This window comes from Pseudorasbora parva, chromosome 18 (assembly GCF_024679245.1).
Source record: "Pseudorasbora parva isolate DD20220531a chromosome 18, ASM2467924v1, whole genome shotgun sequence".
Lineage (NCBI taxonomy): Eukaryota > Metazoa > Chordata > Actinopteri > Cypriniformes > Gobionidae > Pseudorasbora > Pseudorasbora parva.
Window position 1 is genome coordinate 35,133,449 of NC_090189.1, and position 16,833 is coordinate 35,150,281.

The following is a 16,833-nucleotide window of genomic DNA, read 5'->3' on the forward strand; positions in this document are numbered from 1 at the left end:
AAAAAAGTACTCTGATGGACACTAGATTATCAAACGAATAAACAATATCCTCATTACACTATTTAATTAAATTGTGACAGCCAGCGGCAGCTTGATTTAATCAACGTTTTATTGTAAGAGTATTAGAGATAAGTGACTCAGTATATTGTTAAAATACACTCAATTACATAGGCTTCTTTGATGTATATGTATTTCACATGTCCTTGAAAGTCTCCATTGATCTTCTGCAGTACATATACTGTTTAGTCTAATGGATTCATGTCTTTCTGTCTTTTGATGTGTGTTCCTTTACAAATCCGGAGCAGCAGACTGATTTTTCATGGACTTCGCAACACTTCCTCATGGCTCGAATTACATCCTCACAACGCTTTTCATTGTATTTGTTGGCTGTTAAAAATACAAAAGGCACAAAATGGTTAATCTGCTTTAAATCAACAGGCTGGTAATATTCATAGCTAGGTCAACTTAGCATTGCAACAGTAAAGCTACCTTGTAAACATTTCTGTATGGCACAAGCCTGTTTTTGACAAGGATCTTTCTGGGACATGTTATTTTAGAATATGAACAACCAAGCTACAATTTCGAGGAATAATTCCAGTTAAATCCGTCAAACATTATATTGTAAAGGCATAAACAATGACGTCACCGATGTGCCGTGCCGCTGACTTTGCAACTACTTCCGGTTAGAAAACAGGAGGATTTTTGTTTATATATATATATATATATATATATATATATATATATATATATATATATATATATATATATATATATATATATATATATATATATATATATATATATATATATAATATTTTTATATACAGTCTATGGTTTTAGATTAAGGGTGGCACTTCCGGTTTGGGGAAATATTTCCCCACAAATATTTTCCCGCTACAAGTAAGTTCATATCCATCAAATTTCCTTCATGTTCATACTTCATGAGAATAACGTAAGGCATTTTTTGGAATTTTAATGTGAAGTGGTATAACAAGAATATCAAAAATATTATCTTGGTGCTGCATCATTTTCCTCTATTTTATTTTCTCATATGTGGTCTGCTCCCTTTATGTTTAGTACACTAAGTTTCTCCACGATGCCCTCTAGTGCTGCAGATACTGCATAGCATCTATAAAAATAACGAACATATTAATTAATAAATAATTATAAAACAATAAAAATATACAAATAAAGGGTAAATGTAAAAAATATAAGATATAATGAGGGTATACATGCATATTTAAATATGGGATTTAAGTTTTAATAGATGTCCTAATGGCTTTACGGCTTAAGTCAACGTTTTTCAAAATAAAGCTTAATTTCATTCTTACAGGAACTGAATATGTAAAGAAATCAGTAAATAATTAATATATTAAGAACAATTACAAGTAATTACTATTTTCTTACTTGTGTCAAATAACTACAATTTAATAAATTATATTTTTATAATGGCACATTAGTGTGGTATTAAACTAGTGGCAATTACAGATACAAAGAATTACACTTTTACTAGTCTAAATTCAGTTGTTGATATCAAGAATTATGCAAGAGGCTATGATTCCTGATATTAAAAATTACCCTTTTTTAAATTTTATTTTTACAAAAGACATTTTATTACTGATTTCAAAAATTATCGTTGTTAGTAAAAACTGAATTGCTGATGTGAAAAATCCAGCTTGCCATACACAACAAATATAACAAATGAATCTAACATGTCCCTTCCCGCTTACCGTAAATAAACCACCATGTGATTTCCTGGTGATTTCCCATCCAGTTTCCTGCGTTTCCTGTCGGAAGGAATTGAATGCAGCGCATGCGCTTTACGAATGTGGAAATATTGGACAGTGATAAACAAGCAAATACATCAGACCAAAACAGCAACTATTAGATTGTACTACATAGCATGGCAGTAAACGCGGTACATTTAGAGTCAGACGCTTTTCTAGTGTGTATGAATCATGCTCTGAGTACGGAGAAGGAGGAAGTAATGGGGCTCTGCATTGGCGAGGTTTGAATATGTTTTTTTATGACGTGTTATTTTGTATTTAAATGTGCTTGAACTGCTGCAGGTGTGTTTATGAAACTTTATTGTAACTCTGTACATGACTTATCTTCATTAGGTGGACACAAATCGCATTGTGCACATTCATTCTGTCATCATTTTGCGTCGATCAGACAAGAGGAAAGACAGAGTGGAGATTTCACCAGAGCAGCTGTCAGCAGCGTCCACTGAAGCTGAGATATCCTTTATACCCCCCAACACAACACAACACCCCCACCCCATTTTTTTGTTCCATTCTGCAATACATAAACATTGCACTAACACAACAGATTTTCTTAAATCTTATCTTCTTATCTTAAAAACAAAAATATGTGAACAAGATGCAAGTTTTGGGCACCAATGATCCATACACAGCATCTACTGCAGTAGTTCAATCACTAAAAACAGCAGGATGTTCTAAAACATTTAACATGAAAAACAATTGGGTTTGGTTGCAATAATAATTGAGCAAAGTTTAATGCTAATCAAGGATTTGTTATTCTGGGTTTTATTTTAAATTGAGGTGTATTGCATTGCACCACTTAATTTTAAACAGATTAAACATGTTGGAAAGATCATGCAGCATAGGCCGAGTGTGAACCGACATCATACTAAGATGCTTATCAGTGCAGCCCGTCCTTAAAGTGCCAAAAGATCAAATTCAGTTTACACCTTTTTAATGATGCATACTAGGCTATACAGGCGAGCAGATGAGCCCAGAATGTGACTGACTTTGAATGCGTTAATACTTACTCATTGACCACTAATTCAAGTGCTAATTCATTGACCACCTGGAAAAAATTACTGGTGGTCAATGAAAGAAAGCCTTGTTTTGCACTCCAGATGGGCATTCCTATAAGGGTGTGATGTCAGACTATGAATTGCAGTAGCATGGTGTTTTTTGGCAAGTGCCATGGTATTTTTCAGCCTGGTTAACAATTTAATAATTTCATTCAATACCATGGCATCAGTGATTATAATTGGGGGTCAATGATTATAATTTCAAGACAATGCTGAATAAAGTTGTAGTTTTTGTTAATTTTGGACCAAAATGTATTTTCTATGCTTCAAGAGATTCTCACTAACTAACTGATGTCACATATGGACTACTTCAATTATGTTTTTATTCCCTTTCTGGACATGGACAGTATAGTGAGCCTAGTAGATACGCTGTCAGACTAAATATAAAATATCTTAAACTGTGTTCCGAAGATGAATAGGGTGGTGGTGTTGTGTTACCTCTCTTTTTTGACCATACATATGTTTGCATCCCTGTAAAATGAATAAGAAATATTCTGCACTTTTTCTTGGTCAACAGTCAAGCAATTTTGTGACATTCAATATCCAAAGATATTTTTGGATCATTCTCAGATCAAACTGAATAACACAAATCATGAGGTTTGAGATTTAAACATGAGGTGCTGCTGTTTAGGCAAGCTTGTTTTATTATACATTTAATTCAAATTGATATGCTGGTAATGTATGAATATTATGAATTTCTTTCTTCTGCTGAAGACAAAAGAAGATATTTTTAAGAATGTTAGTAACCAATAAGTTGATGGAACCCTATTGACTTCCATAATATTTTCCCCCATCATCCATCAATCAATCAATCAATCAATCAATCAATCAATCAATCAATCAATCAATCAATCAATCAATCAATCAATCAATCAACTTTATTTATATAGCACTTTTACAATCACGATTGTGTCAAAGCAGCTTTACAGTGTCAAACAGGATAATATTGCACCAAAATTAGATTTGGCTGTACAGTCGTTTTGGAGAAAACAGTGATGTTATCAGCTTATTTTAATTTATCATATAGCGACAATGTTGGAATATCAGTATTATAGTTTATAGAATTAAATAAAACCTAATTCATAAATTTTATTTGTATAATTAGTTGAATAACTTTAATCATTTTTAGTGTCCCCAACTGAGCAAGCCAAGCCAAAGGCGACAGTGGCAAGGAACCAAAACTCCATCAGGGCATGATGGAGAAAAATAAACCTTGGGAGAAACCCGACTCAGTCGGGGTGCTAGTTCTCCTCTGGCCTATTAACACACCGTGTAAGATTATTATTCTGGCAACCTTACAGGTCAGAAATCATATTAGATCGGAATATTCAAAATTTCAGGGTATCCCGGAAGAGATAGGTTTATTTAGGATGAGGCGTCGATTACACAAGAGTATGAATACAAAGGCAAATTCGGAGGAGACACCAATTGACACGGCTCAGCAGACACTCCAGGATGCGTTGGTCATGTCCAGGCAGGTCCACCATCCGATCCGGACAGGGCCCAGATCAGGGATAAACCTCGGGATAAACAGAGAGACTAACATTAGCGTAGATGCCACTCTTTTTTATGATGTAACAAGTACATCAGGTGTTATGGGAAGTGTTCCAGGTTCCGGCTGACCTAGTTAATGCAGCCTAACAATCAGTCAATTGATTGCCATAGTAAAGAGATGTGTTTTTAGTCTAGATTTAAACTGACAGAGTGTGTCTGCTTCCCGAACAATGCTAGGAAGACTATTTCAGAGTTTAGGTGCTAAATAGGAAAAGGATTATCAACTGTCCAGAGTTTTGAGACCGCAATAGATGTGATGGAGTATAATTGTGTTAAGAGCTCGCTTAAGTACTGGGGAGCTAAACCATTTAGTGCTTTGTAAATAATAAGCAAGATTTTAAAATGTATGCAATGTTTAATAGGGAGCCAGTGCAGTGTTGACAGAACTGGACTAATATGATCATACTTCCTGGTCCTAGTAAGAACTCGAGTTGCTGTATTTTGGACTAGCTGGAGTTTATTTATTAAGCGAGCAGGGCAACCACCCAGTAGAGCATTACAATAATCTAGCCTTGAGCTCATGAACGCTTGTACTAACTGTTCAGAATTTTGCATTAAAAGCATGTGCCGTAATTTAGATATGTTTTTTAAGATGGTAGAATGCAGTTTTACAGATGCTAGAAACATGGCTTTCAAATGAAAGATTGGTATCAAAGAGCACACCCAGGTTCCTCACTGACGACGAGGGCTTGACAGAGCAGTCATCAAGTGTTAGACAGTATTCTCGGTTACTACTTGTGGAGCTTTTCTGTCCAATAATTAAAAATTAAGTTTTATCTGAATTAAGTTGCAGGAAATTACTATTCATCCAATTTTTTACATCAGCTATGCATTCCGTTAATCTTGTGAATTGGTAGGTTTCGTCAGGGCATGAGGAAATATAGAGCTGAGTATCGTCAGCATAACAATGAAAACTAACGCCATGCTTCTTAAAGGGGGGGTGAAACACTCAGTTTCAGTCAGTGTCATGTCAATCTTGAGTACCTATAGAGTAGCATTGCATCCTGCATATCTCCGAAAAGTCTTTATTTTTTTTATAATTATATAAGAAAGATGCGCTGTTCCGAGTCTTTCCGAAAAAAGCCGAGCGGGTGGGGGCGTGTCATGTGAGCGGAGCTAAATAATGACGTGTGCAGCAGCGCGCTGCAGTGAGGAAAGTGAGTCGCTCTGTGAGGAAAGTGATTCGCTCAGTGAGGAAAGTGATTGGCCCGCCGCGTGAGGAAAGTGATTCGCTCTGTGAGGAAAGTGATTCGCTCAGTGAGGAAAGTGATTCGCCCGCCGCGTGAGGAAAGTGAGTCGCTCTGTGAGGAAAGTGAGTCGCTCTGTGAGGAAAGTGATTCGCTCTGTGAGGAAAGTGATTCGCTCAGTGAGGAAAGTGATTCGCCCGCCGCGTGAGGAAAGTGAGTCGCTCTGTGAGGAAAGTGATTCGCTCAGTGAGGAAAGTGATTCGCCTGCCGCGTGAGGAAAGTGAGTCGCTCTGTGAGGAAAGTGATTCGCCCGTCGCGTGAGGAAAGTGCTAATACAGATCGACCGCCGGCCTATCAGTGGGTAAGTCAGTAGCTACTGGTTATATCACCTGTTTAGCATCCTACAAGCCAGCGCTTTGATGGGCGTAGCCTGTTGCTTTCGCTCTCTCCCTCGCTCTCTCTCACGCGCTTCCGGTAGAATTGTCCGTAAGGCCCATACAAGGAAATTCCGCCCCCGTTAACGTCAAAGGGGACGCATGATCTCAAAAAACTTGCCGAAACTTATGACTAACCGGAAGTAGTATTTTTGACAAAGAAATACTCCCATCAAACGTCCACCTTAACTTTTGAAACTTTGTCTATGTTTAGTATGGGATTCCAAGTCTTTAACAGTGTAAAAAGATCAGTATGCATGAAACAGCATTTCACCCCCCCTTTAATGATATCTCCCAGTGGTAGCATATACCGGGTGAAGAGCAGCGGTCCTAACACTGAGCCTTGCGGTACTCCATACTGAACTTGTGATCAGTGTGACATCTCTTCATTTACTGCTACAAACTGATAACGGTCAGATAAGTACGATTTGAACCATGCCAAAGCAGTTCCACTAATGCCAACATCATTTTCGATTCTATTCAGAAGAATATTGTGATCGATAGTATCGAATACAGCGCTAAGATCGAGTAACACTAATAGAGAGATACAACCATGATCAGATGATAAGAGTAAATCATTTGTAACTCTAATTAGAGCAGTCTCAGTACTATGATACAGTCTAAATCCTGACTGGAAATCCTCACATATACCATAACTTTCTAAAAAGGAACATAATTGTGAAGACACAGCCTTTTCTAGTATTTTTGATAGAAACGGTAGATTCAAGATTGGCCTTTAATTGACTAATTCTTTAGGATCAAGTTGCGGTTTTTTAATAAGTGGTTTAATTATAGCCAACTTATCATACTATGAACTACCCCTTTATGCACAATACTGGTCTAGTATATTTTCTTAATATGAGGCACAGGTTGGCTGAGATGACAGGACGTCCCATGAGGGTTGTGGGCTGGTACCACTCTCATCCACACATCACTGTGTGGCCATCACATGTTGGTTAGTATCATATATATATATATATATATATATATATATATATATATATATATATATATATATATATATATATAATCATATATATATATATATATATATATATATATATATATATATATATATATATATAGTCATGAATGCATTAAATAATTAATATATTCCTTTTATTTCTTTTAATTTGATTTAATCTTTGCATTATACAGATGTTAGGACTCAAGCAATGTATCAGATGATGGATCAGGGTTTTGTTGGACTAATCTTTTCATGCTTTATTGAAGATAAAAACACAAAGGTATGTTAAGCACTCTATCTTGTAAGGAGTCCAGAAATTCTGAAAGGTTTTAATTTCATTGCCACAATTTTTACCTTGACTGTTCTTTCTGTTTCTCTTTTAGACTGGGAGAGTTTTGTATACCTGTTTCCAGTCAGTACAGGCCCAGAAAGGCTCAGAGTAAATCAACTTCCTTTTATTTTAAAAAGCGCATTCATTATTTATATAAATTAATGCACGGAAGTGGGCATGGAATAGTGGGCACGGAAAGTATTCAGACCCCCTTACATTTTTCATGCTTTGTTAAATTGCAGCCATTTGCTAAAAGTATTTAAGTTATTTTTTTTTCTCATGAATGTACACACAGTAAAAACATAGAATTGTTTACATTTTTACAGATTTATTAATAAGAAAAAACTGAAATATCACATGGTCCTAAGTATTCAGACCCTTTGCTTAGTATTTAGTAGAAGCACCCTTTTGATCTAATACAGCCATGAGTATTTTTGGGAAAGATGCAACAGGTTTTTCACACCTGGATTTGGGGATCCTCTGTCATTCCTCCTTGCAGATCCTCTGAAGTTCTGTCAGGTTGGATTGTAAATGTTGGTGGATAGCCACCTGTGTAAGACCTCCTTCTTCCACCTCAGAAACATTGCCAAACTTCGTCCCATTCTATCACTGGCAGATGAGGAGAAGCTTGTCCACGCCTTTATCTCCTCAAGGCTGGACTAATGCAATGCGCTCCTTATCGGCATCCCTAGCAAAAATCTCCAGAGGCTGCAGTGTATTCAGAACAGTGCTGCTAGGATCCTCATGAGGGTGCGCAAATACGACCATATCACCCCCATTCTAAAATCACTCCACTGGCTTCCTGTGTCGTTCAGGATCGAGTACAAGATCTCTCTCCTTACGCACCAGTGCATCCATGGTGATGCTCCCTCCTATCTTAAGGAACTCCTCACCACACAAACAGCCACTCGTAACCTCCGCTCTGTTTCGCTGTATCGCCTTAAAACTCCCACAGCCAATCTCCGTATTATGGGAGATCGGGCCTTCTGCTCTGCAGCCCCCAGTCTGTGGAATGCTCTCCCTGACCACCTGCGGACTCCACAGACTATAAATGCTTTTAAGCGTGGTCTTAAAACCCACCTTTTTAGCAGAGCTTTTACTTGACTTGTTACTTCTTCTCTCACCAAGGCTCTTCTCCCTCGATAGCTCAATTTGGCCAGATGGGCAGCTCTAGGAAGGGTTCTGGTTATCCCAAACATCTTCCATTTAAGGATTATGGAGGCCACTGTGCTCTTAGGAACCTTAAGTGCAGCACAATGTTTTCAGAATTGTCTTGTCACAATTCTGTCTCTGAGCTCTTCAGGCAGTTCCTTTGACATCATGATTCTCATTTGCTCTGACATGCACTATGAGCTGTGAGGTCTTATATAGACAGGTGTGTGGCTTTTCTAATCAAGTCCAGTCAGTATAATCAAACACAGCTGGACTCAAATGAAGGTGTAGAATAGTCTCAATTATAATCAGAAGAAATCAGTTTTTTTTTAATCAGTTTTTTGCATAAATCTGCAAAAATGTCAATAATTCTGTTTTTTTTTCCGGGGGGGGGGGGGGTCAGTAAACAACACGATCGTGTATAACGTTGATAAAATTTATCAATGGAGCATGCGATCTATGGTGTGTGTTTAAGTACATTTGTTTAGTTGACCACTATAGGTGTTTATTTATTGTAAAACCACTCAAACATAAACCTAGGGGACGCTCTCACAAAGCGTGCTTCGTCATTCAAATGTGCTAACGGTTACTCCATTGTTGTTCTATGTATGACGTTACACTATTCTGACGTGCAAAACCGTTTTGCTTGCTACTGCTAATGTTTAGTCGAATACAGTAGTCCATAAACCAAATCATGTCCTCATAAACTGCGAGTAAACCCACACAAATGTTGACAGGCCACTAAATACAGAACATACCACAGAGACGGACGTCCTGCTGTTGTTGCTTCTCTTGTTAAATTTATTTCATCCTCCGGATCTGATTCTGGATCATATCTGTATTAGTTGAATCTGGGTAGCTTTTTCTTCTCCATGCTTGAGGACGTTACCGCTTTGTGCACGCTCGTCATTCTTTAGCTCCGCCCACACGATATGCCTCCAGGCGATCGTTTTTTTCGGAAAGACTCGGTACAGCCTATATTTCTTTTATAAATATAATAAAACTAAAGACTTTTTGGAGATATGAAGGATGCAATACTACTCTATAGGTACTCAAGATTGACATGAGATTGACTGAAACTGAGTGTTCCCCCCCCCCCCCAAAAAAAAAAAAAAAAAATATTTTAGCAAATGGCTGCAATATAACACAGAGTGAAAAATGTAATGGGTCTGAATACTTTCCGTACCTACTGTACATACATGCATACATACATTTTTAGGCAGGCACATTGGTTTTCTGATTATATATATTTTTCCAGGCACATTTTAATTAATAATTTGAATAATTCTGCACGCACTGTATATATAATTTATATAATTTATAATTTATATTTATAGCATTCAAACATAAGCCTTTAAAGGATTAGTTCGTTTAAAAATAAAAAATTCCTTGACCTTGAAATTCACGTTCCAAACCTGTAAGACACTCATTTCATCTTCAAAACACAAATTTATATCTATAAAAACGTATAAACATTGAACAGCGAACATAAATGGCTCAACAAACCAGACTGATGCACAAGAATAAATCTCACACCTGTTTCACACATACTCCATCTGCAGTGTGTATGCGGTGCATATTTTTTTCCGTACCCATGTTAACGGCTTACAGCTTTCACACTGCACGCGGATGCGTCCGTCAGTCCGTTCCAGGAGCGGTGCGTCTGCAGCAGTGCGACGATCGTTTTCGTACCGAGTCGATTTTTTGCTGTGCTGCACTGCTGCATTAAAGTGATAAAGTGAACACATGGCTTTTTTCTCAAGTAAAGCAAGAAAAACGACACCTTACCTGGCATTTATGTAGAAAAAAGTGCCTTAATGGAGAGCACTCGTCCTTTCTTGGAGGTGGAAAGCAGTTCTAAAGTTCTTTATGACCTGCAGGATTTCTTTTAAAAGGGTTTAAAAACGAAAGAAAAGACGAGAGTTGGATGTTTATGAAAAGCCTATTGTAAGTTTCTAATTTAATATGTTTGAGATTTTAGGCTATTACCTATGTTTAAATGTTTTGCCACTTGTGTGAGCTAAATCTAAAGTATAGGCTATATAAATATGAATTAATGAATTGAATAAAATATTGTTTAAATGTAGTAGGCTAGGATTTTAAATAAAAAATGATGAACAAATGCTGTGTTTGTGGTATGCAACAGCGGATCAGTTGCGGACTGCAAACGCAACATATGTGAAAACACAACAGGGCGTGGGGCTCCTGCACAGCATACGCAACGCAACACACCGCACACGCACTGCAGATGGAGTATGTGTGAAACGGCTTCATAGGTAATTACGGAAGCTGTGTAATGAGAATAATGACACATAAGAACAAACCTTATTGATTCTCGGATGTCAAGCGAACATGGTTGAGCTTCCGTTTGAGTTGATTAATGTTTATATGTGAATAAAAGCCTAAATTCAATCTGATCATCTTATGAAGCGATCATTTATCTTCAAAATGTTTTTAGGCTAAACCACTCAATTCATATGGATTGGTTTTATGATCTCTTTATGAACTTTTTGAAGCGTCAATGTCTCAGTTGCATTCATCAAAAATAGATGAACGACAGTCTTACAGGTTTGGAATGACATGAAAGGGTGAGTAATTAATCAAAGAATTTACATTTGTTTCGTGAACTAACCCTTTAAGATATTACCTTTAATTCCATAAACAAAAACACAAATTCATGCATGTCCACACTTGACTAGTGTATGTTTTAATTATCTGAACTCTAAATATTTTAATAATTGTTTAACCGGTTCACAAACTTGATAGAGCTAATACAGAGCTATTGGCGCCTTTTGTAGTGTGCAAGGAAAAAGTATTTTGTGCAGTGTTTTTGTTTATTCATATAGAAAAATGACATTCCTCTCTTATGACAAGATATGAGCGGATTGAGATCCCAATCCATGTAGTCCCACATGAAGCCATTGGAAAAGTATGTCTGGAATCTGCCGTGGAACTGCCCAGAATTCTCTGTCAAGAAGAACAGGATACATACAGAAGGATTCACAGGTATAGGCTATTACCCAAGTTATTAATTTCCTTATTTCATATTACTTTAAAAAAAAAAATGTAATGGCTGCATTTCCTTGTAGCTATATTTTAGATTAGTTTACATAATAAATGGTTGCCTAGGACCTCATTATTTTTTTCTATCTCCCCAATTTCCTTTTTTCAGTTTAACTCATCTGGATCCAATCACAAAGATACATAATGGATCAGGTAATGCAATTATAAAATCTACTTTGTATTTCATGAAAGAAATAATAGTTCCTATATAGCAGCAATTTAATATTGCTAATTCTGGTTTCACAGAGAGGGCTTAGCAGAAGTCAGGATTAGGCCTTCAGTTAGGACATTAAAGTAGCTTTTATAATCGTGCCGTAGAAAATAATCACACTGGTTTGGATTTTGAGACAAAACAATGGCACTGATATATTTTAAAATATGTCAAGTTGCTTTCAGTTAAAATAGCTCAAACATGCAATTTAGTCTATAGGATTAAGCCTTTTTATGCCTTTTTAAGCCTACTTATAGCGATTTTGGGTAAATAAAATCAGAGCTGATTTGTCATCATGAGTACACTAGATTTTTTTGTGGTCTTTGCACACAAATTAATGTGTGAAAATATTTTTTTTTGTGTGAAATAGCTTTAGATTGTTAAATATATAGACTTTTGAATTGCATATGCAGATTGCATAGATCCGTGGTTCTCAAACTGGTGCGTGAGGTGACAGACGTGGTACGTGAACAAAAGGCTAAGTTTTGCCATTCATTTAATTCTAGCCCAACTTAAAATAACATTTAAACCAAGCATGTATTTCTAACAGTTAAAATGGTAGTGCCGTAAAAGTTCAAATACATGACACCCAATAAAAATTACTTCATCTTTTACGGTCAAACTGACTGCCTCCACACAAGAAGCGAGCATATGACAGGCCTGCAGAGTATGCTGCCTTAGCAAATCACATTACATTACTGCCGTCAATGATTCAATGACCCATTCATAAATAAAGCCCCTGTTACTGAATAAATCAATAGCTGTTACCCAAAGTGAAGGGCGTGCACTTCGAAGGTCGTATTTAAAGTGAGATTACGTCATAGCGGTACTACTAAGGCAGTCTGAATGTGAAGGCTTCACCTCTGTAGGCCACATTTGAAGTGCGATTGCATCACAGCGGCGCGGCGAAGGCTGTGTGAAGGCTATTAAATGCACTTTCCGTTTCTCAGGCAAAGGAAGGGTACAGCAGATGGAAGCATAAGCAACATGTGACATCAGTTGGTTGATTAGAGTCTCTTGAAGTATCGAAAATACATTTTGGTCCAAAAAAAATCAAAAACTACGATTTTATTCAGCATTGTCTTCTCCTCTCTTTATTCTCTTGTCTTCTTGATTTCAGCATCACGTGACATTGGCGACCCGAATCTTTGATCGATTCACTGATTCATTAACCATTTGATTCTTTTTGGAGGCACATGGAGGAGAAGACAATGCTGAATAAAATCGTAGTTTTTGATATTTTTGGACCAAAATGTGTTTTCGATGCTTCAAGAGACTCTAATCAACCAACTGATGTCACATATGGACTACTTTGATGATGTTTTAATTAGCTTTCTGGACATGGACAGTAAAGTGTGCATTGACTGCATTATGCTCTTGGACTAAAATATAAAATATCTTAAACTGTGTTCCGATGATGAACGAAGGTCTTACGGGTGTGGAACGACATTAGGGTGAGTCATTAATGACATAAATTAAATTTTTGGGTGAACTAACCCATTAGTTCTTTTTACAAACAGCCTATTTATAGATCTACAATATAACTTAAGTTTGAAATCAGAAACAACAGAAATTTAAATTAACAGCTAAAACAAAAACAAAAAACACTTTTCTACACTTTCATTGAGCTGAGCGGGAGAATCTGATGGAGCTGGACTGGGATGGGGTATAATGCACAATAGAGACCCTGGTAAGACCTGTGCAGGACATCATCTTCTGGGATGATCCGCTGTCCGCAGCTTTGTGGGGCTGAATCGGTTGACAGCAAATGTTGCTTTGGGGTGTTTGTAGCCTATAGTCCACAGGTTGAGTTATCTTTACTTAAAGCTACACCGTGTGATATTTTCCCCCATCTAGTGGTGAAAAGGTATATGACCATCCAGTGAATAATAGTTTCTGTTCCTCTCAATTTCGATTTCGTTTCAACTCCTACGGTGGCCGATTTAGTCATGGCTTCCAGTTCGACCTCTTCGGTGAGTGTTGCTTCAAGTGATGAGGTTACTTTTGCAAACTATTATAATTTGCAGTTATTTAATTTGCCAAATGATCTATGATCAAATTAATCTATGTAAAATAAATAATAGTTTTACGTTTTCGTTATTTTTTACCATGTCATTGCTAACATCAGCTATCAGGTTCCCAGACGAATGCAAGCTAATCTTAGTAAAGTAACTTTTATCAGTGCTATCGTTATTCTGTATATTGTACGACAGCACTAGTGTAAGGCAAACAAATTATAATGCAATTAAAATATTAATCTCATGTTATCCATCATAGAACACGGATTTATGTTATAAGGTAAACAATACTTTTTCATCATTGACGCGAGGAAAACTATCCTAGACGTCGTTCTAGTGTTATGCACAGCACACCATGATATAATTAGCCAAGCAACAATAAAACTTCCAATATACACAAATAGGCTGAATTAATATTACCTGTCGAGAAGAAAGCAGGCAACGTCGGCATTCTTTTTAAAATCGTTGCTCCTCATGAGCTCTTTCCATCTTGGAAAGGCCACTCCAATATTTACTTTTGTCTTGTTGATTTGCCTGTTGCGTTGCCGTCTTAATTCTCTTTTCCGCTTCCTTGGCGACTCTGATACATATCCCGCAATGTTACTAGGTCCCCGACCCGGGTCGAATTCGGTAATCAATTCCGGGACGTGGTTGCTTTCACACAGAAGGCGACCCGGCAATGTTCCGGGAATATTGCGGGTCCGACGTGCAGTGTGAAAGGGGCTTAAGAGTGATCCTCCATCATCATATAGCAGCCTCAAGCAATCCTCCTCTTCACATTCAAAACAGTGCCATCGAGTGTAAAAACGCGAAAAGCAAAGCTTGAATTTACGGGTATGTCCCTCTTTGGCAAATGTACTTTCAAGATGGAGGAGCAACATGGCGACCGCCGTCCTCACCCTCACCCTCTATGTATTTTCAATGGTATATTATAAATCATATTATAAATAGTATATCATATCATGTCAAACTGCAAATTATACTTTTTCAAACTTTTAATGTTATCAGGGTTGCGTGACTGCATTTAATGTGTATTAGGGCTACCTGTAGTATAATTTCCGTTTCTGTGCAGTCTAATTTCTAATTGTCATATACCAACACATTAATGTGGAGTAGAGGTGAAGCTCCCTTTCACAGCAAGCACAAAATAACTGATGTTACCATAATGCACTTAGCAAAACCAGAAAGGCACAACAAAGGAAAACTCCTTAACTGCATGAATTAAGCAAACAGGTGTGCTACTGTTACATAGCATAATTCAACCATTGAAATGTCTTACCTGTCCAGCAGAAAAAAAGCTGAAAAAAACCCCCTTCAAAACACGGAGTTCACGCCACCTTTAATTAGGGGTTCAAGCACGAAGTGCTGAACACCTATTGTATTTGTACTGATTTTTATTAGGGGTTCAAGCACGAAGTGCTGAACACCTATTGTATTTGTACTGATTTTTAGGGGTTCAAGCACGAAGTGCTGAACACCTATTGTATTTGTACTGATTTTTATTATTAGGGGTTCAAGCACGAAGTGCTGAAACCCTATTGTAATTGTATTGATTTTTAGGGGTTCAAGCATGAAATGCTGAAACCCTATTGTAATTGTACCGATTTTTATTATTAGGGGTTCAAGCACGAAGTGCTGAACACCTATTGTATTTGTACTGATTTTTATTATTATTAGGGGTTCAAGCACGAAGTGCTGAAACCCTATTGTAATTGTATTGATTTTTATTATTATTATTATTATTATTATTATTATTATTATTCTTCTGCCGTAAAAGCGATCGTGCAGACCAAACCGTAAATGCTAGAGACTTCAAACTTTGTCAACAGGTAGTCCAAAAATCGAGGAGAGGTTATCAAATTATGAGCCAGATTGGCCCATAGGTGGCGCTATAGCAACCAAAAGCGCGAAAGGGCTCATAACTCCTAAACCGTTGCTCCTAAGGGTCAAGTGTCTTATATCATTGGAAAGCTGAGACCATGACGAACAAAACGTATATCTCCAATTTCATTTCCGTCATGAAAATTTGTCCGCCATTTTGAATTTTGTCGAAAATCTACTTTTGCGAACTAGTCCCTGGTTTTTTGACCAATCGGAACCAAACCAGTGCAGAAATGTTCTCTGGAGACAGAATATCAATATTCATTGAAAAAAAGTTGAAATTTCGATTCATGTTTGCTAAAGGGCGTCAAAATGGACGTTCAGGGCGGAGCCTATTTTACTAATAAGGCTATAACTCAAGAAGGAAATGAGATATCTTTACCAAACTTGGTACACATATTTATGGGCTCAGTCCTTGGTCACGTTAAAAAGATCGCGACGATTGGCCACATGGTGGCGCTATAACATGAAAAAAACATAAAAAGGGGTATAACCACCTGAACGTTAGTCTTATTGACTTGAAAATGGGAAAGCAGTGTCTTGGTCCAAGGCCCCATGTACGTCTATGAGAACATCGGCGTATCTCAAAAAACATGGCCGCTATCGGCCAATGAAGTTTGAGCACCTATAAGACAAGGTTAACGGAGGCTGATCGGAACAAAACTTGATGGGCATGTTTGACTCCTGGCCCTAGAGGTCTGTAAGAATTTTGAAAGACATCGGCCACTAGTTGGCGCTAAAGATTTGTATGGCTCTGTAAACACGTGGTGTGGCACCCATCCACAAAATATGCATATCATGTGATAGATCTCCTCATACTGAACAACTTTGCCTCTAGAACCATTGCTGTCAGTCAAATCATTAATTCAATATTTGCAATTATGTTAAATACTTACTTTTGCGAACTAGTCCCTGGTTTTTTCCCCAATCGGAACCAAACCAGTGCCAAAATGTTCTCTGTAGTCTGAATATCAATATTCATTGAGAAAAAGTTGAAATTTCGATTTACGGTTGCTAAGGGGTGGAAAAAGAATGTTGTAGGCGGAGCCTATTTTACTAAAAAGGCTATAACTTAAGAAGGAAATGAGATATCTTCACCAAACTTGGTACAAATGTGTACGGGCTCATTTTTTGGTCTCGATAAAAAAATCGCGACATTTGACCAGTTGGTGGCGCTATAATGTGAAAAAAAC

General features: G+C 37.3%; 2 protein-coding genes across 2 annotated transcripts in view; one reads left to right on the forward strand and one right to left on the reverse strand.

Annotated features, from left to right (window-relative positions):
- Positions 1-91: 91 nt before the first annotated feature.
- cmc4 (C-x(9)-C motif containing 4 homolog (S. cerevisiae)) lies at positions 92-665 on the reverse strand. The gene is made up of 2 exons (XM_067423730.1): positions 490-665; positions 92-387 (listed from the first exon to the last, which is right to left on the reverse strand). Exons 1-2 carry the CDS (start codon positions 545-547, stop codon positions 257-259), a joined length of 189 nt encoding a protein of 62 aa, XP_067279831.1. The 5' UTR covers positions 548-665; the 3' UTR covers positions 92-256.
- A 1,096-nt stretch (positions 666-1,761) lies between these two features.
- The window catches only part of brcc3 (BRCA1/BRCA2-containing complex, subunit 3), a 78,674-nt gene continuing 63,602 nt past the window's right edge, over positions 1,762-16,833 (forward strand). Inside the window, exons 1-7 of the mRNA XM_067423928.1 lie at positions 1,762-2,008; positions 2,121-2,240; positions 6,885-6,972; positions 7,176-7,264; positions 7,368-7,423; positions 11,342-11,473; positions 11,640-11,683. Of these exons, the coding sequence (XP_067280029.1) occupies positions 1,904-2,008; positions 2,121-2,240; positions 6,885-6,972; positions 7,176-7,264; positions 7,368-7,423; positions 11,342-11,473; positions 11,640-11,683 (634 nt within the window). The 5' untranslated portion in view covers positions 1,762-1,903. The remainder of the gene's footprint in view (positions 2,009-2,120; positions 2,241-6,884; positions 6,973-7,175; positions 7,265-7,367; positions 7,424-11,341; positions 11,474-11,639; positions 11,684-16,833) is intronic.